General features: G+C 43.9%; 1 protein-coding gene across 5 annotated transcripts in view; it reads right to left on the bottom strand.

Moving 5' to 3' along the window:
- PHF12 (PHD finger protein 12) overlaps positions 1-27040 on the bottom strand; it is a 33222-nt gene that overhangs the window by 4104 nt on the left and 2078 nt on the right. Inside the window, exons 2-12 of one of the 5 annotated variants that reach the window (XM_049802220.1) lie at positions 24122-24282; positions 13482-13554; positions 11516-11903; positions 10827-10947; positions 9580-9712; positions 8717-8881; positions 7903-8064; positions 5990-6806; positions 3778-3900; positions 2279-2422; positions 89-187 (exon numbers count right to left, since the gene is read on the bottom strand). In XM_049802220.1, the coding sequence (XP_049658177.1) occupies positions 89-187; positions 2279-2422; positions 3778-3900; positions 5990-6806; positions 7903-8064; positions 8717-8881; positions 9580-9712; positions 10827-10947; positions 11516-11903; positions 13482-13532 (2203 nt within the window). In that variant the 5' untranslated portion in view covers positions 13533-13554; positions 24122-24282. The other 4 variants (XM_049802219.1, XM_049802218.1, XM_049802221.1 and 1 more) reach the window with 4 other exon arrangements.

Genomic DNA, 27040 nt, shown 5'->3' with positions numbered 1-27040 from the left:
TTCTTCAATACCCACTTGGCAAACACTTAGGGAGGGCCAGGGAGAACCACCCTGATTCTGAAAGGTCAGGGCAGAAAAAGCTACTCACCTGTCCCAATGTAGAGGGTTCGATAGCACATATTGACTGCACCCCCTAAGCCCATGAGAGGATAGAACACCGCCCGGGCTTGTACTTCCTTTCTTTGCGCTGCAAGATAAAAAGAAATTACTTGAACAATGTTATCAGCTACAAAGGCTGCTTGACCCCAGTGCCCACAGTGCTACCCTCCAGAAAGCACAGATCCTAGGGAGGATGCAGTCAGCTTTGGCCTCAACTCCAATTCCCAACCCTCTAGGAATGCTTGTGCGTTAAACATCTTTTTGCCAGTCATCAGAGAAAATTGCTCTCTCCAGTAACCCACACAAGCCATGCAATTGGGGGAGTTTTAATACTGAGTGTGCACAATGGAGCCACACTGAGGAAAACACAAGCCTCCTACCACTAGCTTCTTTCTTAATCTCTTCCACTTTGGGTAATCAAAGAGCTGAGTCTTGCTGTCAAAGTGCCACTTAAAAAAAATCGGTGCTAGTGAATGTTACGAACTTAACAACTGCAATTTCACTTCTAGTGAAGCTGCAGTAAAACCAAACCGGTGGAACAGCACTCCTCCAGGGACCAATCCAGCTCCCAGGACAGGATGATTTACCAAGTGGACTCCTTTACCCTCAGGTCGGTCCCTACGGCACACTGGATAACGGCTACGCCGGGGCTGAGCCTCCAGAGCAGCTCCCCAGCAGCCAAGTCCAAATCACATATTCTCATGTGCCCACATTAACTGGACAGAAAACCATCTCCTGTGGAACAGGTATCAAACTCTGGACCACACAGGCCTAGCTAGGATTTCTGCAGCTCTCTTTTGAAAATAAGCTGCTTAAATGCAGAGTTTAGGCACCTCCTGGTACCACATCTGCATGACAGTTTTACAGCAGGAGTGTGAAATCAAAGAACAGAACACGAGGATTACAAGAGACTGTTTGCAGAGTCACCTATGTCAAGAACATTGGCCACAGAGTGGCATCACTGGACGTGCAGCACTCAACGCAGCTGAAACGTGCAGGTTCCCACCTCTGCCCAGCTGCCCAGCACAAGTCCTTTCAGCTGTTTGGCTCTGCTTGCTCAACGGGGCTCACTAAAGGCTTTGGATCTAATATTTCAACAGCAATGCTAAACAGTCAGCTGGATGCATCATTCCTGCCCAAAAAGGGTGATGGGTTAAAACAGCATCAATCTGCCTTTTGAAAGGCAGACTGCTGAAGAATTTCCAGAACTCCTCTGTTACGAGCAGCACAGGAACGCAGCTCATGTCACAGCCTGGTGCTGTGTCCTACAGCAGTGTTCAAAAGAAGACTGACAAAGCATTTAGAGAATGCTGTGATGCTACAGCAGCAAGCAAGCAGGCAAGCATGGAGTCTCAGAAGAAGGTTACTGACAGCTAGCAGACTTCCAAAGATCTTATCTTAGATATTTACCCCCAGGCTTAGTGAAGGAGGAGCAGACAACTGCTCCCACAACAAGGCTGTCCAGCTAGTGCTTGAAAGCAGATTAAATGGCCTGGCTGCATGCAGAGGAACATGAAGCCATGCTCCCCCTGAAGCTTTAGGTGTTAGCATGCCAATACCAGTGACCATAAACGAGGCCCATGCTGAACTCGGGAATCTGGAAATTTCCAACAGAAGTGCAAGTTGTTTTTCATTAGTTGCATTAGTTGCATTAAGTGTTTCAGCTTGACAGTGACATTATTCTCAACAGGCAATGACAACATCACACATACATTCTGTGCCCCAGTTCCTCCTGTTCATTTGCTTGTGTCACAAGCAACTTCTCCAGAAAGAGAGAGCAGGAATTCACATAATTCTCTTGCCCATCTCAAAGGGGAGGGGAAAAAACAAAAGCAGCTGAACCTTCCCATCTCTTGCTAATTCTAAGATGAATAAAACACAACTTCACTAAAGATTTCCAGCAGAAAATCAGAAGTTACTGAAGGCGTTTTCATTGCCATAATTTGTAAATAATTAAGTAGAGAGACCTGAAGGAGTTTCTGGCCAGTGGGTATCCGGAGGGGGAGGTGGTGGTGGTGGTGGTGTGTGGTGTGTGTGTGTGTGTGAGAGAGGAAAGAAACGTGAAAGGCAGCATCAGACAGATACCAGAAGAAGAGGGAGATCTCCTTCAAAGAACAGGCAAGGGAGTGCCAAAAAGCTACGGCTCAACACAAACCAACTATTCTAGGGCTGCTCTTACCTTCAATGTGGTTTCCCACAGGAGATTGCTGATGGGAACTGACACTGCTCGCTAGAGACTGAGCTTTGGAAGGAAAGAGCTGATGTATTCTCTGCAAGGCCAGAAACTTGATCACCTGCTCATCCAGCATATTTATCTCAATCTCTGTTAATAAACAAAAAGCAATTAGTAAGTTATTCATGGAAAGGGTACAATCTGAGCTGCAGTGGATTTAACTGTCCCACTTTCAAACTTGCCATTTGCTTCAACCGCAAAGACTTGACAAATTTTGCAGTATCAAGAATCTTACATATAGGTGATCTATTACTTCGTATCATCTCCCATGAGCAGCATGCGAAAAGTGCCAGCAATGGCCAGAGAGCTACAACTGAGGCAGCAAGCAGAAGTTTAGGGGAACAAGGACTGACTAAAGTTGAAAATCTGCTGGTTTGGCTCAGAATCAACAGGTCTGCAAAGGTAGACATCATGCCCCTTTGGGTAGCAGGTTGGGTCCTTCTTGTGAAGCTCCATTATAGAGTTAGAAAGTCTAACCCTACATTACAGAGGAAAGCTGTAACCACCTTTGAAGCTGCTACAGGCTCATTCCCGAGTCACGCGCTTTCGTAGCAGGGTCAATTAAACCAAGCAGGGCAATTCAGACAATATTATTAACGAGCTTTAAAGCAGATCTGTTGCTGATAGCTTTTAAGTGTTTGTATTTGTAAAGCCCTACAGAGGTCTGCTTTCTGGCAGCAAGAAGGCTGGCTAACCTCTTCTTCCAAGAGCTTTCTCCACATCAACGACATTTAAAAGGGCAAGCAGAAGCAGCAGAGCTGTAACGGCCTTTCCCCAATAGCAGAGAGGTAGCCTGGGCAGGCTGAGCAGTCGGGCTTCACCCAAGAAAAGAGGGTCACACAGGCAACACCAGAAAGGCTGTTCTTCAGATGTAGAAGTCATCTCTGGCGACAGCCTTGCTATGCTACTGATGACTGCTGTTCAGCAATCTCCTCCTCCTGAAGTCACTCCACTAAGGTCTGGCATTTCTTGCCAAGCGCAACAGAAGGAAAATAAAAAATGGGCCTGTCTAGGAGAAGACTGACAGAGGCAGAAATAAATCAGAAAATTAACTAATCCATTAGAGCATCACCACTCAGGTGACTGCTCGACTACAAGATCTATTGTTGCTGGACTTTATGCCTGTCGGGAGCGGCTCTGGTTTGCAGCTAGCACCACAACATGGCAGGGCTGCAGGTTTATGCATGTGAATTCCACCTGGAAAGCAGCCCATGATCGTTCCCCAGAAAAGCTTCAGGCAGAAACACTTCATTGGCCTTGCTGCCTTGGCAACATTACAAGTAGGGAAGCATGTGACATATTTAAGGTAATATATACCCAGCCCTGCCCTCACCTGACTGCAACCCTTCTTTATCTCTGGAACTTTTCCTTAAGCAGAGACAGAATGCTTTAGGGAAGCAAAACACACAGAGCTAGTAGAGATTGATAATGAACTAAATACTCACCGCCGTCCATAAATGCTTTCAGGGAACTGGTGAGGTCCAACATAGCTGCAGAGTTTGAAGTGAGTGATGAGGGTAGAGTTAAAGCGCTTCCTATGGATAAGGTGCTGGGACTGACCTTACCATCTACAGAGAAAGATGGTGCAGAGAAGATATGTCACCGTGACGTTCGTGAGACATGCACCCAGCCCTCAGGCTGCGCGTTGCTTCCAAGCTGCTCAGAATGATTAATTTTGCTCATAGTCATGCTTCGAAAAAGGCCTGAACTAGAGGCCATTAGCTTTCTTCTCCTCACAGAAGGACTAGTGTGTGCCTTCAACACAGAGCCAACTGCCGGCTTCTGCCTCTCACCTCTAGTTGTTGGAGGAATTCTGGACCTATAAATTTAAGCTCCTACTCCCTGTTTGAAGCAGCAGCAACGATGGGCTGTAAGCGATGTCCTACACAGACTGGAAAGATGAGCACCCTGTCCCCAGGAGCTTGAAGAGCTTGTTAAACCTAGAGACATTTGCGAAGTAGCTTGTCTAGGTCTGAACATGCATAAAAAGTACAATTGCCACATTTTTATTTCTGCATGATTATAAAGTCTGGGGTGTACTTCACTGCCCAGTAAGAATTTGACAGTCATAAGCAGATTTTATTATTTACAAAATAAAATCCTACTGCTTTGGCAGTGACCACGCAAGCTGAAAGAGGCAATGGCAAATGCCAGGAAACAAAATCCCTTTAATGCATTGTTGATACCAGATCTTGTTGAGTTGGTTTGCTTAAAAGTAGAACTACTATATGCCTGAAATTTATGGCAATAAAAAGGACATGAATGATGTGTATTTTTGTACTTGGCAAGAGAATTTGCACACTGTAATTTAAGATTTGTTATAAATATATACAAGTATCATGTTAGATGGAACATCTAAATATTTACACCTTTCCCAAGAGACACTGCACCAAAATGATGCTTTAATATGCATTTTGTAGAATGCAAGCTTTGCACTAAAAGCAATTATTTAACATCTTAAGTAACTGCAAAATTACGTAGAGTTTGTAGTGCTCTTCAAACCACAAGCAAGAAGTTTTCTATAGTATGGTCTCATTTCCGCTACCAAAACTTCTCCCAGCCTTGCATTTCTAAGTAGGGCATGGTCAAACTAGCAGCCTTGGAGTAACCAAGTTTGTTCAGCAATAAGCAAGGAGGCCAAGTACTCTGAGGACTGCTTCCAAACACGAGGTAAATCTCAGAAGTTATTCATTAAGGAATTTTAACAAGAACAATAAAAAGATGTTGCCTCTGTTGGTTGCAGTCACCAGATCTGAGCCACTCTACACAAGCCTGCCACAGAGCAGTTAGGAACTGCAAGAGAAGTGACAGACAGCTCGTTGTGTGCTTTTCAGCAACTGCTTCAACCCAACCTGCACAAAGGGTTTACTAGCTTTGAGTGTTGAGCTGGTGTGGGGAAGGGAAGAGAAGAAGAATGCTTTAAGTGAAATCTTATTCTAGCAGAATTTGAGTTATGGGCAGTTACTCTTACTTCAACATCTATCAACATCTTTGACTTGATATTTTTATACTGAAGAATGGGTATATACACTTTAACAGCAAGTTTTTTGGGTACAACTCAGGACAGAGATGGTATATCCAAGTCCATAACTACCCTGTATTAACAGACCAGCAGATACTAAACAGACTACAGGTTCCCAAGTCCGCATTTCTCTAACATCAAGGCTGTGCAGCTGAAGACTTCAAACACATCTGTACTAGGGGACACAGCCACCGCCAGAACTGTTACCGTGTACAGAGATCATGGAATCAGATGCCAGACAGCTGCTCTTGTGAGAAGGACTACCTTGCAGTCAAACTAGTGCTTTAAAACAAATCGGTAGTTTTAAAGCAGCACTGGAGTGGCCAGTTGTTGAAACAGCAAGACAGCAGCCAACTGATTTAAAACCACTGTTGCTTTCCACAATCAAACTATTATCCTGCTTCTCAGGACAGAGTTCCCCTCTCAGGTATATGCAGCCAGCAAAAAATACATCCTGTGGCTCTCATGGAGGGACCTAAGACAGAGGAGACTTGAGAAACTTCTCGCAGCTCTCCACAGAAAGCCTGGTTCCCAGTTAGATGAGGGCATACTGCTAAACCCTTGAGGTTCAGAATAACATTTAGCCTGAACACTCTCTTAGCCCCAGGGGCCAAGATCAGCCGTTTGGCACGTACCTGAAGGTGGTGCTGGTGAACAGAATCTGTTTGTGGACCCAACAGCAGATATCCCATCTCCAGCAGCCTGCGGAGGGGTGAGAGCCCTCGTGGCAGTCAGAGGGGAGCCCATAGATCGCAGGTCTGCCGTCAGCGGCGGTCCTATCTGTGTCTGCACATTCTTCTTTTGCAAAGTGCTGGTGGTCTCCAGGCTGGCACAGGAGCTCGATATGGACGTAGGCATACTTGTGACCGGCACAGAACCCCTTTGTGCACAAGAAACGGGTCCTGCTACGTTCTCTGTTTTGACAATGGTTCCAATGGTGTGATTCAGAAGTCCGCAAGTCGCTGGGGGCGTGAGGGGCCGAGGCCACGTTTGCCGATGAGACAAAACAGGTATTGTGTTACCAGATCCGATTAGCCTCTGGGAGTCAGTCAACTGTGCTGAAGATTCAGATGAAACGCCATAGAAATGAGGACCATTTACTTTAATGTCAGAGGCTGTCGGCCCATTCGAAGTCCCGCAAGAAGACACCTTCTTGGATTTATCTATACAAGAGCTGCAGTTGACATCTTCCTGTGACAAAGTCTGCTGGGATTGCGAGGAGCTCAAGGAATTCTGGGTGGTAATCCCTGAGGTGCAGGATGACATGGAATAGAGGGAAGGTGTGGGTGCCTTGTCAGCTGCCTGGTAAGGGTTGGCGAGTGAGCCGTCTGCCACAATAACAGGCTTAATATCAGCCTTCTCTGTTTGTTCAGAGTCCCAAAGCAAAGTCATCTGCTTAGCAGATAAATGTTTCAATATGCTGCACTGGAGCGCAACAACACTACAGAGCCACTGGGAGGAAGAAAAAAGTCCAGGTTAGCTCCACAGACAGTGCTCCAAACCTCAACAGTTACTCCATCATTCACCCAGCTCAAAGAAATTCAGCTGCCTCACTGTGCTGCTGACTGCTCTGATGCAGCCTGAAACTACAGCACCTGCTCTGATGCTCATCTAGATCAAGAGAAAATTTTGTCCAGAGGTACAAAAGTACAACCGGAATTACGTGCTGTTTATCTCCGTGCTGGGGATAGTACACAAGAGGAGCTGAGATTAAAGGAGGAAGAAGGCAGAAAATGCACCTCCTCACCCCAAAACTCTTCCCTCTCCTCACCTGTTAAGCGTTGCAACTCTTCAGCTAGTTACAAACACATCTTTCACTACTATGGGCTTCTATCCAAACACAGTCCTCCAACTTACTGTGTAGCATGCTGGAAAGAAATGCTGATCTACCTCATGCTATAGGGAGTCACCTGCCAAGGCTGGGGTGAAGAGCACCTTTCCTTGTACACAAGGTAGAGGAAGACCAAAAGATTTATTTGAAGTTTTAAGCTCCATGGTGAATGTGCACCTGCCACATAGAAGAACCCCGCCTGACTAACAGAAGGACTTGACTACACCACTGATTGCAAAGCAACATGCCTTTGCGTTGTGCAATCTGGCAAGAAGTTTCATACAAGATTTAAACATTCGTTTGACCTTGATTTAAAAGTCCAATTCTATCAGCAATAAAAAGCAGCCCAGAAATGTGACGTTACCATACAAATAAACGTGTCAGAGAGCAGCGTTACATAATCAAAGTGGAAAGTATTTCCCCTCTGCCAGGAAATAAAAATGACATCTAGACAGAAAGCCCTCCATTCCACTCTTAAGGCCAGAAACCTATTTCACCACTTCCCCGAAGTATCAAATGAGGAGTTTTACATTTCACCTGGAAAGCCAGAATGAAGTTTTAATGGGCAAGGGTGTCAGAGACAAGACAAGCTATCACCTTCAGACATGATTTTGAGACTGGTTTCCTAGACAACTGCTCTGATCATGACTGAAATGGAAGAGATTTTTGTACCAAAGCAACTACAGACATAGAGTCCAAGCATTTGACTTCATTTACCTCCTGTTGTTCTGTCTGGCTGGCTAAGTGCTCAGTGTTCAAAAGGTGCTTCTGCAAGGGTTCCTCAGGGATCCCGTTACAGATCAGCTCGCCATCTCTAATTGCTGCAGGCGCAAGTAACGGGGGTGGAAGCCGATATTGGGACTTTATAGCATCAGGAACCTACATTGTAAAGAAAGAAGATCACACATGAGAACAATTACTCAAGAATGAATAGTTAAACAAAGTGCCTAACCAGCACTACACTTCGTGTTTGCTGCTTTCTGACCCAAAGGAACCCTGCAGACAATACATTAGAATTTTCAAGGACCGAATGCTTTAAATTGATGCAGCTAGGCTGAAATTAATAGGTTTTATTCCCTTAGGTCGGGCATGACTTCAGCACAATGTGGTGGCTACAGCATGAAAGAAGTCATGCAAAAAAGGCCAAGTAAGAAGGGAAACCTGTATGGCATTTCTCAGTCATTCCGGCAGCAAATACTCCTTGGGTTTTAACACAGAACATGCAGCAGCCCCAATTCTGAATGCAGGGCCACCTTCAAGAGGTTTTGTGTTGTACTTTCTATGCTTGTGCCAGATTTAAAGGCTTACTTGTAATAGCTGAGCCTTATGGTTGGCAGGAAAAAAGCTTCTTAAATCCTACATGTAGTGAAAAGTAACTGCTGACTTCCAGACCTCTCACCAACACATTCATTGAGACTCCACCCTCTTCTTCCTGCCCCAAAAGGCTATCCCTACGGGACATGCTGGTTTCCCTTCCAAACTATAATACATATACAGGGAGTTTCACCAACACCTACTTGTTTACACATACCTTCAAACCTTTTCTCTTTACTGATTGAAGAACTCTGCGATTCGGAGGATGTTTCTTATGGATTCGGTTTAAGAAATCCACTTTGACAACATGCTGAGATATGGTGTCCTGGAACCGGTCAAATACTCGGCACCGATTACTCAGGGTCAAGTTCTTCTGGTTCAGCTGGGTGATCAGATAATGCCACAGGAGTTAGGGATCAGCGGGTCACTCTAATGTACCCTAAGACTTTCATAACGCCTCGTAGCACTGGCAGTACAGCATCAGCTCAGCTTTAGACTATTCGTTTCCTGCAGCACTAACCACTTCTGTTAAAGGGCACATTGCTGGAGATGAATACAAAAGCATTTAGAGGCCTACTAAGCAGCATCAATGCTCTCAGAAGCAGTTTGTCTGGGCACAAGCCCTTTGTTTCAGCCCCCTGTTTCCTGAGTATTTAGTCTCAAGTACACTGCTTTTCCACAAATGAAAACTCCCTCTTGGAATGAAAGTTTTTTGGGTTAAGCATGCAAAGAATTACTTCCCCTATTTGTAGCACTGTGCTGCTTTGTATCACAGTTCTGGAAGCTCATCTAGATCTTAAGGAGTCCAGTCCGAAAACTAGACAAGCTGTCAGTAAGCCACAATTTGAGCTGTCAGCTTCAGTTACAGGAAGGAGTTCCCCCATCTTTATATTTTATTGCAGATAGCAGCAGCATATTCCTTTGGAGAGTGCGTTGCTTGCAGCAGGAGCTTTACAAGCGTTACAGGGAGCAATAAGAGCTCAGAAGCTGTTTTACATTTGTTGTACTTTGTCCTTTAATGGACCTGCCAGGTTCCACTCCAGCATCCGGTTACCATACTGCAATCATAGTCCTGCTTACCACCACATGTTCTATGTGATTTGGGCACATCCATCTACCCAGAGGCATGGCAGTAAGCGGTGGCTCCAGACAATCCATGTGGAACAGGAGTGGGCAATAATCACACTGAATTAGAGGTGCCACTCTGCAACTCCTGCAAAGAGAGCACCATATCTTATTTCCCATACAGAATATACACTGAACACACAGGCAAGCTCAGCTAACCACTTTAGCTTATCTTTCCCCACCAATTCCCCTGCACTATGTTACTTGCATCCAAAATTAGGCTTCTGATTTGTATATTTATCTATATGGACCTTCTGCAAGACCCGCTCAAGGCAAAAGGACTTGCCCAGGCACATGAGGGTTTCTTGGTGCAGAAGAGGTCCTCTGGCAGGAGGAGATGCCATTGCTGGAAAACTGTAAGCACCTGTCAGACTCGCATAAGGAACTTTTCAAGTTGACCTTGTGCGTTAGTTCCAAGTGGCTTCATTTAGAGCAAAATTCAAAAATTAAAAGGGAATCTCAGATTTAGGTTATTACAATTTTCCTCCGATGAATCATGTGTGAAGTTGGGACATTTACTTCAACAAGATGTTCTCCAAACAAGTCTCAAACTCCAGAAAGCTACCTACATCTGATTCCCCAGGCTTTAAAGACGTCTTCACTCTACACCAAAGTCATCAGCTGTTCTCCACAAAAGCCCACCTGAATCTCCAGCCCACCTCCAGAAACTCACTCTGACTGGGTTCCTGAAATAAAGTTTTTCGTTTTCACTGACATTTTGAATTGGGATTTATCTGCGCATTTTTTTATGCAGTTATTAAAAACAGCAGTATTTTGAACTAGTTTTCAGATTTACTATTTCAGCACAATATTCCTATTTGTCTTGGGCTTATATCTCTCTTGGTAGATTTCTATTTTCTAAAGGTCACCTCCTCGCATACTTCCTTCTCAAACCATAAACAAATATCTCCATTTTCTAAACCACCACCACTTTATACTGAGGACAAGATGGCCCACTCTCTTCAGGCTACATTTTAAAACCCTTTACAGCCACGCAAGGCTGCAGAAGCCACACCTACACTTGCCATGGTTAAACATCTGTTATTTAGCAAAGATGATTATTCCCCCATTTGTTTAGAGGATTGTAAGCAAGTCAATGAAGGAGAATGGGAAAAGAAAAAGGTCATCTACTTTTTTCAGCAAGAACTTTGCCCCTGTGAAGGGTGCAGCTACACTGAAGAGCTTCCCTGGAAGTCAAGTACCTGTTGCATGTGAAGCAGACTTTCACCGGCAAGGGAACCAAACCATTGTGGTCTAACTCGTGTTGTGCTTTCTTCACGTTCTTTCCTGTGGTTTCTTCCTTTCTCCTCCTCTTACTAGTACCTGAAAGCAAATTTTAAAAGGCTTTGGGTTACCCACATAGCACAGTTTGTTTTCTGGTAGATACACATAATCATCCCAGGCAGAGGCAAACAGAAAAGGCAAAGAGAGCTACTTAAGGAACCCTTATCAACCACTAAATCTAGCCTTAAGTGACAGAGGTTGGCTTTAAAGACAGGCATATTTTACACTTAATTTCAGTTACATCCTATACATTAAGTCATTACTTTGTTACTAGATTATCATATCATAAATCAAAATCGAGTATTTTGACAATTGGAATTCTTTTCTTCAAACTGATGATCTAGACTAAGGTGACAACAGCAAGCATCTATCATGAGTGCTGATGGAGATGTAGTTTGTAGTAGCAGTGTCTCCACAGCTTACATCTGAAAGGCCACTCACTGTTGGACAGCTGGAGGACGACCAGGGGTACTTCTGTACCCTCTGCTTTTACCAGTGAGCATCACTGGAGCCACAGCTACCAAGGAGTCAAGAGGGAAAAGAGGCGAGATGGCAGCAGGATGCAACTGCAGACATCTTCACCAACACGAGACAAGCCATTGCTCACCTGGAAGTGCTGTGGTGCAAGTCAGTTCATTCGGCAACTGGAACTGCGTTGGGTTCCTTTCCATGGCAGCAGCAATAAGAAGCTCAAAGGGTCGCTTCAGCTGGGGCTGCCCACAGTCCATTTCTGCAATGGCAGAGTCATCATCCACGTCAATTATGTCCTCATCGACATCATTCTGCTCTGAGTTGGGGGTCTCGGTGCTGGCATTGGATGTGGGAGTGCCAGGCCGGCTTGCTCTCCTTTCCAAGATCCTGGCATGCGCATTAGCCCTGATGCTGCTGCTAGACCTGTCCAACAGGTCTGCGTCACTGGTGGGGGAGGTGGTCCTTTTCCCAGATTTGTCCACCAATCCATTTACCTGCCCCAGCTCTTTCTTCTGTTCTCGCTTCTGCACGACATGAATAGGCAGGCTTATCATGGAGGCCACAAACAAAGCACATCAACCTTGACAAATATGCAATCGAAGACAAACAGCATCTGAAAAGGCTTGAGCCACTACAACTTCCCCTGTAAAGTCATTAAAGCCTTGACCTAGCAAAACCAATTTGATTGCAGCTAACATACAGATGACAACAGCTGAAGGGAACCAAGCACGGGGAAGGAAATTAGTATGTCTCTCTCCTTTCAGGATAGCCGTATTTGAGTCCAGATCAGGACAACATTTCACAGCATCTAGTCCTAAATACCTGATGAATCAGACAACTCTGTTTACTTTGCTAGCCAATGCTGAGAAACTCCACAGTAGACCATTCATTATCGATGCAGTCTATTAACCCTGGCAGTGCATCCAAACCCATTATGGAACAAGAAGGTCAGCCTGAGAATACAAGCACAATATACAAACAACACTCTCCTATCTCTTGACGACAGGAATCTTGAACAAAGTGGGCAGGGAGAACTGCAGCAGAGGAAAACAATACTTTGCAATCACCACGAGATCCATTCTGTAACAGGAGGGGATGCTGCATGGCTTAGTATGGGCACCTGTGCACTGCTCCAGTGCCTGACAGCATCACCAATATGGATGAACCAACCTACTTGATCACTAAAATGGTCTGTAAAAGGAACAGAGTGTTATCAGGCAATTTTTTTATACAGAAAAGTTGGGGACTTTTTTCCTTTTCTCTCTCTCTCTCTGTTTTTTAATTTATTTTATTATTATTTTTTAAATTGGCAACCTTCATTTTTACTGTTGGCAGATGGCTGAACAGTACCCTGGAAACATGACAAGGCAATCGCTTCAGGAACAAAAGGCTGAGTACACAGTTTTCTTCCAATCTGTTTTGGGTGTCACTTCAAGGGAAGAGTTGCTAGATAGTTTGGTGCAGTTTCTAAACCCTCTGCTACGCAGTCTTACGTAGTCACAGCAGTAAGATGTTTACATTGTGCAAGATAGCTTCCTGGAGAAAGAGCATCAAGGAAAAAAAACAAAGACAAGCCACAATCTTGCCCAATCATCTCCTCCCCATCCTGTTCAACAGCCCAGGAAATCGTAACATCACCCTCTGCTGATGTGCAACTGCTGTGAAGCCACACTTCTAAAAAACACAGATTAATCAGAATCACAGCCCTGATGCCAAAGCTGCATTAACCTGACTCCTGTTTCACCTGTAGACAGCTCACCTCCTCAAGCATGGCTCCCATTCCCTCTGTGCCTCAGCTCTCCCTCCTTTCCAGAAGGGGTGGGGCAAACAGTTTAAAAGGCACAGCTTGACAAGAACATAATCAGGCACTTCAGTTTTGGTTCCTAGTAGCAAGGTTAAAAATACCAGGAGGGTCTCATCAAGACCCCTTCATTTTCTTTAAGCCTGTTCCTAACAAAGCCCTTCGCAACCGTGAGCACAAAGAGCAACTCTGGTGGTATATACGTACACATTAAGAGGAGAGGAAGGTATAAAACACAGGGTTCACATTTCAAATGGACAGTTGGCAGGGCAGGGATCATGTCTGTTACGAGAGGCTTTACCTTGCGCCGTACAGTGCAGCGGTGACACATCCACTCCCCCGGAGGCAGCATCTCCTCGCTGAGCGGAGGGTTGCTACAAGAGAAATACAAAGCAACGCTTTACTGTTATTTCTGGAATGCCTCTTCTCACATACATGCAGCCCAAGTCAGGGTAGCTGTGCAAGTTCCACTTCCAGGCACTTCCTCTTTTTCTTTATGGTGGTGCTCCCTAGTTTTGCTCCCCCATACATCCACTTAGCAAGACACCTCTAAGATGCTAGTCTTCCATGACACCTATATCATCTCCACAATGCAGCATGCTCCACAGTTTCAGAGGACAGTCTTAGAATTGAATAGCAAAGATAAATGGAAGATTCACTTGTGTGCAACTCGTGTAACTCCCCCCAGCACCAACGCCTCCTTAAATAACTTAATCACTCCATGTAAGACCACACAGATTCCCATGCAGCAAGCACAGTCACATATCTAGGCATTTCCATCCTTCAAATTTGCAGTTTGAGGCCAACTGAACAAGCTGCTATGAAGTCTACCCACTGCTTCCCATGTACTCCATCCCTGGGCACACTTACTTAATGGTGGAAACCACTTTCTATCTTAAGAAAACCCAAATACTCTTAAAAGTGTCACCGTATACAGCTTGCCTTGGCTATGAAGCACAAGATACATCCTACTCACATGGATCTGCACTTACTATAAAAGCTGTATCACATCGAAATCACATTCTCATTTTGATGCTAGAAATAAACCAAAGCAAATTAGATGAAGGGGTAAGGAGGATTTTGAGAAACATTCTTCCTCAGTTAAACGCAGAGCAGCATATGTTAGATGATACACTTTCCTTACAGATCCTACTACTAGCTCAAGTACTTTCCAACACCTTTTTATCATTAAGATTTGTTATTTTAGCAAACTGCTGACTGTTGCAGGAAAAGCGTACATGCTGTCAGATAAACAGCCAGTTACCACGCAGCATGGCTTTAAGATACGCTTTTAGAAGTTCTGCGTACTGATGCTAGAGACAGCTCCATAGCGAGTCTACTGTCTTGTGCTGAACACTCAACAGATAGACATGCTATTGCAGGACCTGGAAGCTCCATTTCCCACTGACCGGGAAACAGATTACAAGGGATCCAGTGGGGACTGACTGGGTTACAAGGTGACCATGCAGCAGTGCAGCCACACTAGCAAGGAGCTTAGAAGACCGGCCCAAGAAGCCACGCGAGCATGGGCAGCCAGACTGTGTTCACTTCATGAGTCTCTATACTGTTTATTGCACCTACAAATATTAAAACAAATCCAAGTTAAGCTGTAAGAGCTCTCCGGCAGCGGCAAGCCAGAGAGGGCAAGATGCAGATTTGTTGGCCAGTAAGAGCTGTGCTTTGCAGCAAAGGGAGAGGCTGTCTTCCTCGAGAATCTTGCTCCTAGCACGGGGAAATGGCACAGGATCCCAGCCCAGGCTCCCAAGCTTGAGCTGTAAAAACAAACATGCTTCCTGTGTTTAAAGAGAGTCCCAGTGAGCCTTGCCCCGAGCACGCCAGTGTGCCAACAGAAAGCCTCTGCAGGTACTGCAGCCACCCAGGGTCACACTCGGTCTTGCAACACTGTGCCTGGAAGACTGAAGAAAGAACACAGCAAGAACCAAACTGGTAATAACCTCAGCATTTTCTGGTGTCAGGCTCTGGGGAATTCAGTAGAGCCAACACATCTGGCAGCCATTTTGAGGAGTGCAGGGTTTCAGAGGCCTCCGTGTTCCAGGCGCTCCAGAAATGCAGTGCTCTGCATATATGCTCAAACATACCTGCAGCTTACGTTTCTCATTTCCTGGAGGACTTGGATGAACAAGAGATCAGGCTCTAGATGAGAGCACTAAAGCCTCAACTACTGGCTGCTTTACACGAAGCTTCAAATGTTTGGCTGAAATAACTCCCCCCTGCCCCAAACTAATCTTTTGCTAATGGAAGCAGGGAAGGGGGGTGGAAGGAGGAGAGTAACAAATGATCCTCCTGTGCTTGCTGCAGCACAAATCCATTCTGAGTCCTAAGGTGGATCCTGCAAGTCCAGGTTTTACTCCTGCCGGAAACCGAGCTCTTAAATCTGCAGCTACAGCCAGTACGGATTCATCTGGCCTATTCCCTCCTCCCTTCCCAACACCCCCAGGGAAAAAACCCCACACACTTTGATTTGTTTGTAGTGAATTTTAGCCCTCTGAAGCTACCGACAAGCGTGCCTGAACTGCTGGAAACACGTCTGCCCCATTCCAATGGACGTACGGCCTGCCAGGGATCCACGCGCTGCCAGATGCCTCCGGTTATTTGTTTTAACTGTTACCTCAATCTTACTCATTTTACAATGAAACAATTAATACCACGGTGAATCTTAAGAGATGCCTAGAAGAGTTAGAACAGGTTTCTTCTTAAGTGTTTATGTTATTGTCCCATTTGTTATGTTTGAACTATCTGCTCAAAACCAATGAGATCCTACATACGCACTACTCTTGGATGACAGCTTAGAGAAGCATTTTAATGAATGCCGCTACCCAAAGGCCTGTGGAAGGAGGGCAAAAGATTAAAGATTAGTTTCAGACCAGCAGCAAGGTTTTAGCTCTCTGACTAGCCTCCTGAGTTTTTTTGCTCGCTGTCAGGGCCTAACTGCTATAGCAAGTGTATTAAAAGACTGATTCTGCTTCTCCTGGTTAATGAACTGTTCATCAAGGCAGCTCGCTGCACTAACAAAGACTGATGAATGCTGTTCCTGCACTGCTGGCCTCTCTGCAAGCAGAGAGCATTTCCTGGGTCTTAGGATAAAGCCAGGGAAGCACTAAAGAATGCTGTTTTAATTGACTAGTTATGACCACATTCTTCAACCTTTTACCGTAAGCATAAGAGAAACTGATTTTTAAATCTGAACAAGATACTTGATCTTCATAACCAAGGTAAGAATTAGCACTTTGGCAGGAGCACCACGGCTGTTTTCTCCCTATCTTTCATAGGTTCATTAGCATGCAGATCTCCAGCCGTTAGTGTTTGCTGCCAACAGGACCTGGAATTGTACAGCACCAACTTTATCTTCAGTTACAACATATCTCCTTTCAACTACACACCAATCAGTTGTACTGTTCTGTACAATTTTGCTGAGCCTTTGTTTCAGAAAGTTTCCCCCTGTTGTCATCACAAGAGATGGCAAGAGTGGTGGCCAGCACTATTTTACCTGGAAGGTTTGGTGTCACCCAAATCAAATCTGCTCAGCAGAGCATATCTCTGAGTTTAAGACAAAGACAGCTCTGAAAACTGAGGCTGACTTTCAAAGTTAAGACCTATACAAACACCTGGAATACCAACTCATACAAAGTCTCTGAAAATTAAAGATGTTTATCACAGCTTATTCAAAATCCACTACGCTGATACAAAGTCACTTGCCATAATACTAGTCTCATGACTTTTTTCTAAAAAAGTTAAGCAGCATCTCCTGCAATTCATACCAGATTTGTGTTGTCAAGACTTGCTCTTGTAAACTGTTGGACTAGCTCCTATGGTCAGAACATTAAGCAAAGCCTCCCTTAAAATTTAAATGGCTATGATGAAGAAAAAAAAATCTTCAAGAGTCATCCATATATTAGGACTTTTTATCAAGCAAACAATAGCATGAAGCCACTTAGCTTTTCAATTTCACACTCTGGAGCTCTCATACATCAGATGCCTGTTGTTAGTCTAAATCCTGTAATTACTCTTCACTTTGCTGACCTCAATAAATAAGTAAACAAATGCTCAAAGGAATGGCACCTTCTTCAATACAAACTGGGCCATAGCTCTCAAAGGAACCAGTTATAAGCAAACCTGAAGTTATTTACACTCAGCATTCCTGGTGGCCATCTTGCGTCAAAGGCACATTGACACTACTAAGAGCATGCTCTGGACCCACCAGGCTACAGCCAGCTATCAGGCTGGGATAATGGTGGCAGGAAAACAAACCAGTGTTTGGCAAAGCTTTCTTGAACAACTTGTCTTTGATGTATTCTGTTTTCAACAATCGGACTTAGGTATTTTTTTCTGTGCAGGGCAAAATATTAAGCCCATGAAAAAATGTAGGCAAGACCATTTCTCCTTCTCAGAAATCTTGTAATTAACTTACCAAGACTCAATGACAGGCTTATAACGAAGGATGCTGGTTATGTTTGCCAGTTAGATAAAGGAAGAAAGCTTTTGGCTCTTCTACTGGACTCCTATTTATCCCAATGATGGATAGAGCTACAGCTGTTCTACCAGCTTCATAAAGAACAAGGCTCCCTGGCTTTCTACAGCAGGGCCTCAATAGCAGCCGTAACTAAAACAAACCAGGAAACCAACCTCACTGTCAGTGCATCACAAGAGCCCCATTGAGAAACAGAGAAAGTTGCATCATTTACAAATTCAGTTCTTTGAAACAGTTTTACTGCGCCCAAGTTACACACTTCTGTTCACAGCTGCTCCAAAACCCTGCAGGAGGAGGACACCTGGAACCCAGTGCTCGGAGCCTTTACCTTATACATAATAAAACCACACAAAACAAGCTAACAGCTGCAGCCTGTTTCAAGTTCCTCCCCACTGCAACTCTCTTACCTTCCTATTGCAGCTCTTGGATCAACAAAGAGCTTACTATTTTCTGAAGACAGAAGTCAGACTCCATTACCTTAAAGATGGTTACTAGGAATACTGTCAGTTCTCTCCTCTATTCCAGTAGTGTCAGGATTATTCCTCAGCACAAACTACTCAGCGAGGGTCTACAAGTTCTGCTCATTAACATGGGTAAAGTCGTGACACTCAGGAGCACAAGAAACAATCTTCCCAATGAAGCCAAAGATTTCTCAAGCACCAGAGACCACCAAACTTCAGATAAGCCAGGCATAATTTTTGTTCTTTACAGACCTCTAAGCATGACCCGATCGCCTTAAAACTAAGAGAGTTTCAGACACTTTCTGGTCCTAATTAGGCTCACATATTTTATAAGTTATACGTACTTGAAGCCAGTAGTGCAATTCACATTAACTACAGAGCATCATCTGCAGTGCAACTACTCCTGAGGGAACTAGTGAAAAAAACTTGATAGCAGCCAGCGTAACTTTGTTTACATTGAAGTGAAAGTCTTGAGCATGCATATAAGAAGTTCTAAATTAGTAACATCCAGCAAGAAGACCCGGACATCACTGGACAGGTCAGTACATGATTATTTTGGCTGCCACTATGCAAGGAAGGGAACCAAAATGACCATTTCACAGGTCACCAATTATCCCATCATCTGGAACACTGCATCTGCTTAGCATGCATCTTTCCAACAGCATGGCCAGAGTTGGAAATAAGGGTGCAGCAACAGACAAGAGAACAGAAGCAGGATTAAAACACCATTATATGGCCAAACAGTGAGAAACAAGACGCACGCAAAGATAAAATAAAGGTACGCTAACATAATCTGCCCACATACCAGTACAAGGAGAGAGGAAGACTCAAACTCTTGAGAGTTTAAGAAGTATTATCACCCGGTATGCTAGATCCCAAAATTTCATTGACTGTGTGCTTATTTCTGTCGTCTAAAACAGCCAGTGTTCAACACTGCAAGGGTAGAACATTGTGCTGACTAGCGGCTCAAGTCTCTGGCAGCAGCACTACGATCGATGCTGCTAAGAACCAGGTACCGTTTCACAAGCCAAAGCACTAGTGTATTGTGAATTAGAGTATTTTGTGAATTTTGAAGCCAGTGAAGTTATTTACTTGTACCCTTCCTCAAACTGCTCCCGCTAGTCTCATCCTGGGAAGAGAGAGCTAAGTACAACCTCATAGAAGCACGTGTTATCTACCTTACCTCACTTCCCTTCCCACTTGCCACCAGGGGTCCAGCCTCCTCCCCGTGCACTCCTGTGCAGGCAATCCTGAGACTCATGGGGAATCAGAAAAAGTTCCCTCCAACTTGACGAAGTAGAACTTTTTTTGTCTCAGACCTGACAAGCAGGAGAGTCCAATAAACTGGATAAGCTGCATGTAAACATGTGATCACCTGAAGTAATTAGTGACTTCTATTTATAGGAAGAGCATGGCCCACAGAGACCATTCTCTAGATAACCTATTAGTTATTAGCATCATTAACAGCTGATGAAAAAAATTAAAGGAAGTATTGTTTTTTTAAGATATTAGACTTCTGTATACATATAAAAAACCGAAGTATATACCTATATAAATAAGCATAAAAAAGTGTATAATGCCACCTGTACCGCACTGAGGGTTTGTTTTGCCTTTTTTTTTTTTTTAAATCAGTTTGGTTCTTTATGAACTCTTGATATTTGGGACATATCTGCTAGGCAACCGTCCAACTTTGTATTTATAAGCAGAAATCATGAAGTCAATAGGAAGACTTGTTGACTTTGGAAAATTTGGGTCAGACCCAGAAATTCAGGCATTCTGCACACCCTGACTCCCATTTCTTTCCCATGCATCGCTCATGCCTGTACCGCAGACAATAGTAACAATAGCCTGAATTCAATGTCCAGATTCATTATTAAGTGTTCAGATCTTTACAGCACCAGCTTCTTAACAGATTAGAAGTCATCTTCTCAAAGCAGGATGACACGTAGGGCAGCATCAGGGAAAAGAAAGAGGGCTGAGGAACAAGACGGCTCTAGTGAGAATCACTTCATCCAATTTTGTCTTTAAAAGAACAATAAATGAAGAGACATCTCTGGTGGAGAAAAAAAATATAATCAAAACACAGGTCTGAGAGGTTTCTGAAAAGTGAACACATTCAGCCCTAGCCATACTGAACGTGTTCAAAGGAGACAGGGGTGAAAGGACAGAAGCCATAAGGTGGAAAAAAGGAAAGCAGCACATCAGAAGAGGATGAAGGACAGACCCATAAAAGCAAAAGTATGAATTTGTCTTCACACAGGCACAAGTGAAGTATAATTCTGACACCTACATGTGGACTAGGCTTTCCCAAGAACACTGGGGAAGAGAGGGAAAAGAGCAGCAATAGAAATATCCACCAAAAAACCCCTTAAAGCAGGGTGTATGTTCTTTTCTGCCTTTTCCCATCACCTTCATATGCTGCTCCTGTTGCTATTTGAGACGGAGATCACTGGGAAGTTCACATGATGCCTTGCCCAAAGTCAGAGGCTGTTCAGGCAGGTGTTTCACACCAATCACTAGTGCTTGCCAGAAATTCAGCATGGGGTTTTCAGCCTGCTAAATTGCATCCTCAGGCCACTGCTTTCTGCAGGGTTCAAAGTCGATAATCTCCAGCTCCATCTAGTTTATTTCAAGTGACTCGTGCAGAGCAGACGTCAGCAGAAATAGGTTAGAGTTGGGTTCAGGCGCTAGATTTCCCCCAGCTGGCTGAGATGCTCTTTGCCTTTTGTACTCAAGATCTGATACACCAACTGGAAGAATGATTTATAGAATTTCTTCATTTTTGGCTATAGGGAGCATTTATTCCATACCCTAAAAAGGTATGTAATTGCATTACAACTGATATCTGTCAACCCCTTTATTAAAAAGAAAATACAACACTATTTTTACTCAGTTTACAGAATTACTAGATACTGCAGCATTCCTTTGAGGAAGCTCGGCAGACATCTAGTGAGCAGTGGAGTTGGAGACAGCGTAGATTGACTACTATAAGTAGAAAAAGCCAGCTCCGGCAATCTGACTGTGTCACAAAAATCACAAGTTTAGCCAGTAACCTGACGTGGCAAGACACTTTTTGCTTACGCTCACTTCTTTCAAATCCAGTACTTCATACCCCTATGACAAAGCCATATCATATTCTCAGATACATTAGCATTTTCAGAAGTACAAGCTTACTTCCTGACGGGTTAAAAAAAAAAAACAAACCCAACACTGTCTCACATGTGATTGATATTGAAAGAGGCAGCACTCCCTAAATATTCAGGCTCTGTAACACTTGCTTTCAGGAAGATACACCCCCTTCCTACTCTGGAAGTAACTGCTCACTTTCTTCACAGCAGATTCCTGCTACTTGCTACTGACTCAAGGATTATTAAGGGCTCCAGAGCACAGGAAAAACTCAAGAACCTGACACGTACCAGTGAGTCAGTCTAGCAACAAAAACAGTTTAACATCCACTTGTGTGGGTCAATAAACAGAAGAATTGATGTTAGTGCCTTTACTACATAGAAAAACTGTTTCAGTATCGATGCTACGACTGAAATCTCCAATTGACTCGGCCTGTCCTACACAGGGAGACAGCCAGGAGCCCTGCCCTACATGCAGGTGTTCTTCATATCATCACAACAGCACCTACGACCTAAGTCAAAAAGGTCAGTTTCAGGATGGGAAAAAAAAAAAAAAGCATGTTTGGTCCTCACTCTTACTAGAAATTCACAGTTCTGCTGACAACAGTATGGGGGCACTCGCCATCCAAGATGTCCTCCACACCCGCTGTAAGAGAAGTCCAGCCAGATGTTAGACATGCTAATCATTACCACTTCCCATTTACTAACCACACCTAAAGCAACATTGAGAAATGGAGAGAGGGGAGAATTATGAGAGCATTATATGATTTTGTGTAACAAACACAGTAGTCCTCCCATTCCCAACTATAAGATCCACAGGCAGCTGTACAATCTTAACAGCACTGAGCTTGTATGTGATAAAAAGACACAAGGCAAGCTAAATAAAGGTGAATATATTTACAAGATAGCGCTAAGATCTTCATAACAAACAGTCATTAGCAGATTAGTATTACGAATCCAATCCAATTAAGAATTTCCTTTGCAAATGCCTGGAGGAGCTGGAATTCCTCTGGGAAGACCTTTCCACATTTTGAAAGGCTCCCGTGAGTCATGCCTGCGGGTCTGACATACCAGGAAAGACCAGCTCCAGCGCAGCACGAACAAAGTCGTGGGTGAACCCCACCTCGAAGCAAGGTGCTGCATCCTACTGAACTTGAGTCAACTCAAAAATGGACCCTGCAGCAGCACAAAAAAAAAAGAGACTTCTTAGTTCCACAAGTCTCAGTCAACATAAAACTGGCACTTTCCCAAGCAAAAGGACAAAACAGTGGAGAACTTTCCTTATTAACAGTCTCGGCACTGTGCCCTTTTTTTAAACAGCTTCAAATCATTATGGATGTTTGAGATAATGCTAGTCCATCCAGCAGCCACGTCTGAAGACAAAGTGTAAGTTAACCAGTTAAACATCCCTCTCCTTGACTTGGTCAGAATCCTAATGCCTTGCTTCTACCACTTTACACTGATGTTGAGAACAGCAGCAGCGATCCACGGCTTGATCTGAATGACCAACTCTTGCCCACACTGCAAAATCTGCCCACGCTCAGTTTAACACGAGCAACATGCACACGCACATAGGTGAGAAATGTGGTTTCCAAGTCCCCAAATTAGATTAGTTCATCGAATTCCTACTGTGAATGGTTCTCTGGTGCCCTCAGCTTAAGTTTGTAGGTTTAAGCCGACCTTATCTGCCTTTGCATCGAGAGATTTAGGACAAAATAAAGACAGCACAAGATCTCATTGGTACAACTTTGCTGAACAGAACTGCCAAGACTGATCATGTTACCACATCTGCAGACACATGCGCAGTTACCCTCCGCACCGAGAAACCAAGCCAGCGCAGTTGCTTCCTTCTGGTTTAAGATCAAGACTACACTGGCCCCAACCCTACCAAAATATCAGAACCAAGGACACATAAAAACAAAAGTTGGGGTTTTTTTTCTTTTTAAAAAGTATATACGTAAAACAATATTGTTTTAACAAACTATCAGTTAAGATAGATACATTTAATGTTTGTAACAGAACAGCTTACTCTGATCTTGAAAATGCAATTACATAAACATTAAAGTAGGTTTTGCCAGTCATTTAATGTAAAAAAACCAAACACAAAACAAAACCCAGAAAGCCTCAAACCAAAAACTTTCTGCAGTTGAACTACAAGCTTTTTTGAAGATGCCAGAGGTGCCAGTGACAGTATGTAATTCAGCGTACTGAAACCCTGCTCCTCTGTAGTTCACTGTTAGGCATGAAGTTAGCCTCTCCAGAACCTTTCTGGACATCCTGCTACCCCTTTGCAGCAGCAGATGCTTCAGACCATTCAAAGTTTCAAAAGTTTCACCTGAAACCCCTGAGGCAGCCAAAGATGCTCATTAAAGGAAGGATTAGCTAAGACAATTGACAGGCTAATGTTCCCCCCCACACAGAATGGATATTTATGTAAAACACCCAAAGCTAGACCAAATGCCAAGATAAGGCAGGATGTTTTAGACTTGAATAAGGTGGGGAAAGAGTTATTGATGTCCTACCAGTCAAACTTTTTTCCATTCTTTGTGCAAAGCACTTAACCGACATGACTCATAGAAAACATGCAAAACTCAGGCTAGTTTAGCTTCATCTACTTCTCTTTGCAGTTCTGTTACTCCAGTTCTTCGACAACAGCACTTCGGCGAAGACTGCCAAATCAGAGGGGAAATGGAGCCAAATGCTCCAAATATAAACACAAAGAGGCAAGCATGGCAAGAAGTCTGATGGAGCTAGCAGGCCCCAGTATGGATGCAGCCTATCTCTCCCAGCACAGCCGGGCGTGATCCAGCAGCTAAGGGAAGGCTTTTTGCTGGGCAGTGCCACAGAACTAGTACTGTCTGTTTACCGTAATGGGCAGCTGGGCAGCTTTAGGTAACTCGGGTCATTTTGCCATGCTAGCAGTGCTTCACAGCCAGCAGCATGCGATATATAACAGGGACTTGAACAGCAGTGTTCAGCGAGGTTAGCGATTTTGGGCTCCTCCAACCAGAAACTCGGGCAGTAAGACTTAAAAAAAAGAAAGAAAAAACAAACACAAAACCGTTCTGTGTAAGTTCTCCCTCCTGTTGTCACTCCCCTCCCCCAGCTTGTTAACTAAACTTTTCCCTTTTCCTCTCCCAGGGATATTTCTAATCCTTCAGCGAAGCTGTAATGAATTTGCTACATCAGTCACTTTGCAAACTGACTTCAACGTGAACCAAGTTTACCACGAGCTCAAGAAAATACAGGGAATTCTAACAATCACATAGCCAGAAGGAGGATATAAACGGGGAAGAATAGAAGTAGTACTGGAAAATTGGTTTTCAATCATGTAAAGAAAGAGTGTACACCATTCCCAAGGGCCTGGGTTAAGGCAGAACATCAGAATGAAAATGCATGCTGCACCATCACCCAAAGCAGCAGATTATGGGCAAACAGCATAACCAAAAGCAGACTTAAGAGCTAAAAATCCTATGTATGTCCTGTTCTCAAGAACCATTAAGGACGGAAAAAAAGCTCTCCATAAATTCAAACCTGAAAACAGTCACATGACTACAATATTAATCCAAGTAAGTTGAAACTACGTATCTGGAAGGGATCCTACACTTTCCTGTATCTCTCCCACCAAGCCAGTCTATCTGCAGCCAGGCTGGTAACTCTCCCGGTCCACAGACACTTACAGTACCTGTAGGAGTTTTATGCTGAACTAGCAATTCTGAAACGGAGTTGCAAGAAGAGCTGACACCCTGACAGATGAATTGGGAAGCCACTTCCACCCACATTAATTCAGGAGAGCAGTTGTTCCCACAGTGTATCAACAAAACTTGTTATTTACCATCAGAGACACGTAATACTGTCAGAATCGGGAAGTTTTGGGGGTTTTGGTTGAGTGCCTTCTGTCATCTGCAGAACACAACAGGTTTAGATACCAGGTTGAAGTTAAGACAAACCACTGAAGTTTGAGAACCACACACCTAATGAAACCAACTTGCTCGCTACAGATTTAAACAACATGATACAGAAGAGCCTTCTCTACACAGGAAGAAACAAAATTAGTTTATGGGCCACTGAGCTGGGTTAACTCCTCGGTTTGCCTCCAGCCGACTGCATGACTTGGGCTGATCACACCCCTGTCATTCATTTTCTTTTATAATATGGCCTCTCCTATACAGATTTAATCAACTGATTACAAATCCTAGACCAATTAAGAGTTGGGGTTTTTTTTGCTATATTGATAATAAATGCACCCTGGTACTAAAGCTTACAATAAATATTTAAAGAACAGGTAAGCTGTCGACGCAATTCAGCTAGTATGACCCAGCAGTATATTAAACTGTTATTCAAATGACTGAAAACAAGAATTGCATTACAGCTGCTATTCTTTAAATAAAAAAAGGAGGCAGAAAGGAAGTTGCAAGTGCTGCCTTTATGCCTAAGTTTATATCCAGAATGGAAGTTTACTTCAAGCAAGATGTAGGAGGTAGAGGGAAGAAAACACGAAAACAAAACCTGAGCATCCCTTCAAAACAACCTGGTTCACTTGAAGGCCTTGGCCGAGCGATGGACAGAGGTCCACAAGCAGGGAGAGAGAACCAGGCCCAAGCCGGAGGCCTTCAAGCAAAGCCTATCCAGCAGCGCTGTGCCACTCCAGACACGCCACCTCCCACAGCAGAGTTTGGGCTACTGTCAAAATGGTTGGCTGAGAGATACCCCAACAAGGAGGAAAGGCAACAAGTGAAGTGAGAAGGTGTAATCAGAATTGCCCCTTCCATTTCTGTTCTAAAGGGCGACTATTTAGCCAAAGATTTTTTTTTTATAATTATAATGCAACTAACTCAACTACAGCCAAAGCTTAAGAGATATTCGATTTACATGACTGTTTCCCACTCACTAACTACAAGAAACTTGCCAAATGGAGCCGTGAAATTCAGCCAGATTTAAGCCATGCACAAAGTGGTCTCATTTACAGTTAGGTTTAACTAGGATTCAGAATCAACCAGGAAACTCTACAGGATTAGTCACAGCTCCTCCATCTCAAAACATGAAGTTTTAGCCATTGCCCCAACCTCACTAAGAGAAGGATCAGGATGTGCTCAGCAGCACCTGAAAGCAAACACCGAGTTTTAAGCAACTATGCCTGATAAAAAAAAAAACAAATTAAAGCTCACCGAGAAGGCTGGACAATAATAAAAAAATTAAGTAACCTCCTAGTAAATATTAAGAGAACCTGCACCAACCACCACCAGTAGCACTTCCTCAGGGTAGGAGGGATGATGTCATGGCTGCACACTACAGCATTGTCGGGTTCGTCTGGCTACACGCTGCTAACGGGACACTCCCTACAGAACTGTGACCGCACAGTCAGTTTTCCTGGTATCAGCAATCAGTTTAATAAGTGTTCAGAGACCTGCAATTAGCATATAAACACAGTATAATCACCAAGCAAAAGAAGAAGAAGAAGAGAAAAAAAACAACATAAAAAAAAAAAAGCAAAGAGGAGACAGCTGTAACAGGGTGGCAAACAAAGCTCCAAAGCATGAAAGAGAGAAAGGAATGTGGTTAAAAAATCTCCCCTAAGGAAGAATACTCTGTACGCCCGAGCTCCAGCTGTTTGACTTGCCCCGCTCCCTCCTCCACTCCATTATCCACTCTGGCTGCGCTAATTTAACACAAACCGGCGGCCGCCTGTGTCAACTGTTGAAGGGGAGATTCGGGTGAGGTGGCCTCGGATGCATCTGGGCTCCCAGTGCAGAAAGGAAAAAACTTTGGAGTGTAAAGTTCAGGT

The sequence above is a fragment of the Accipiter gentilis genome, chromosome 6, assembly GCF_929443795.1.
Source record: "Accipiter gentilis chromosome 6, bAccGen1.1, whole genome shotgun sequence".
NCBI lineage: Eukaryota > Metazoa > Chordata > Aves > Accipitriformes > Accipitridae > Astur > Astur gentilis.
The sequence above is the reverse complement of the archived record's forward strand: the minus strand, read 5'-3'. Positions and strand labels throughout refer to the sequence as shown.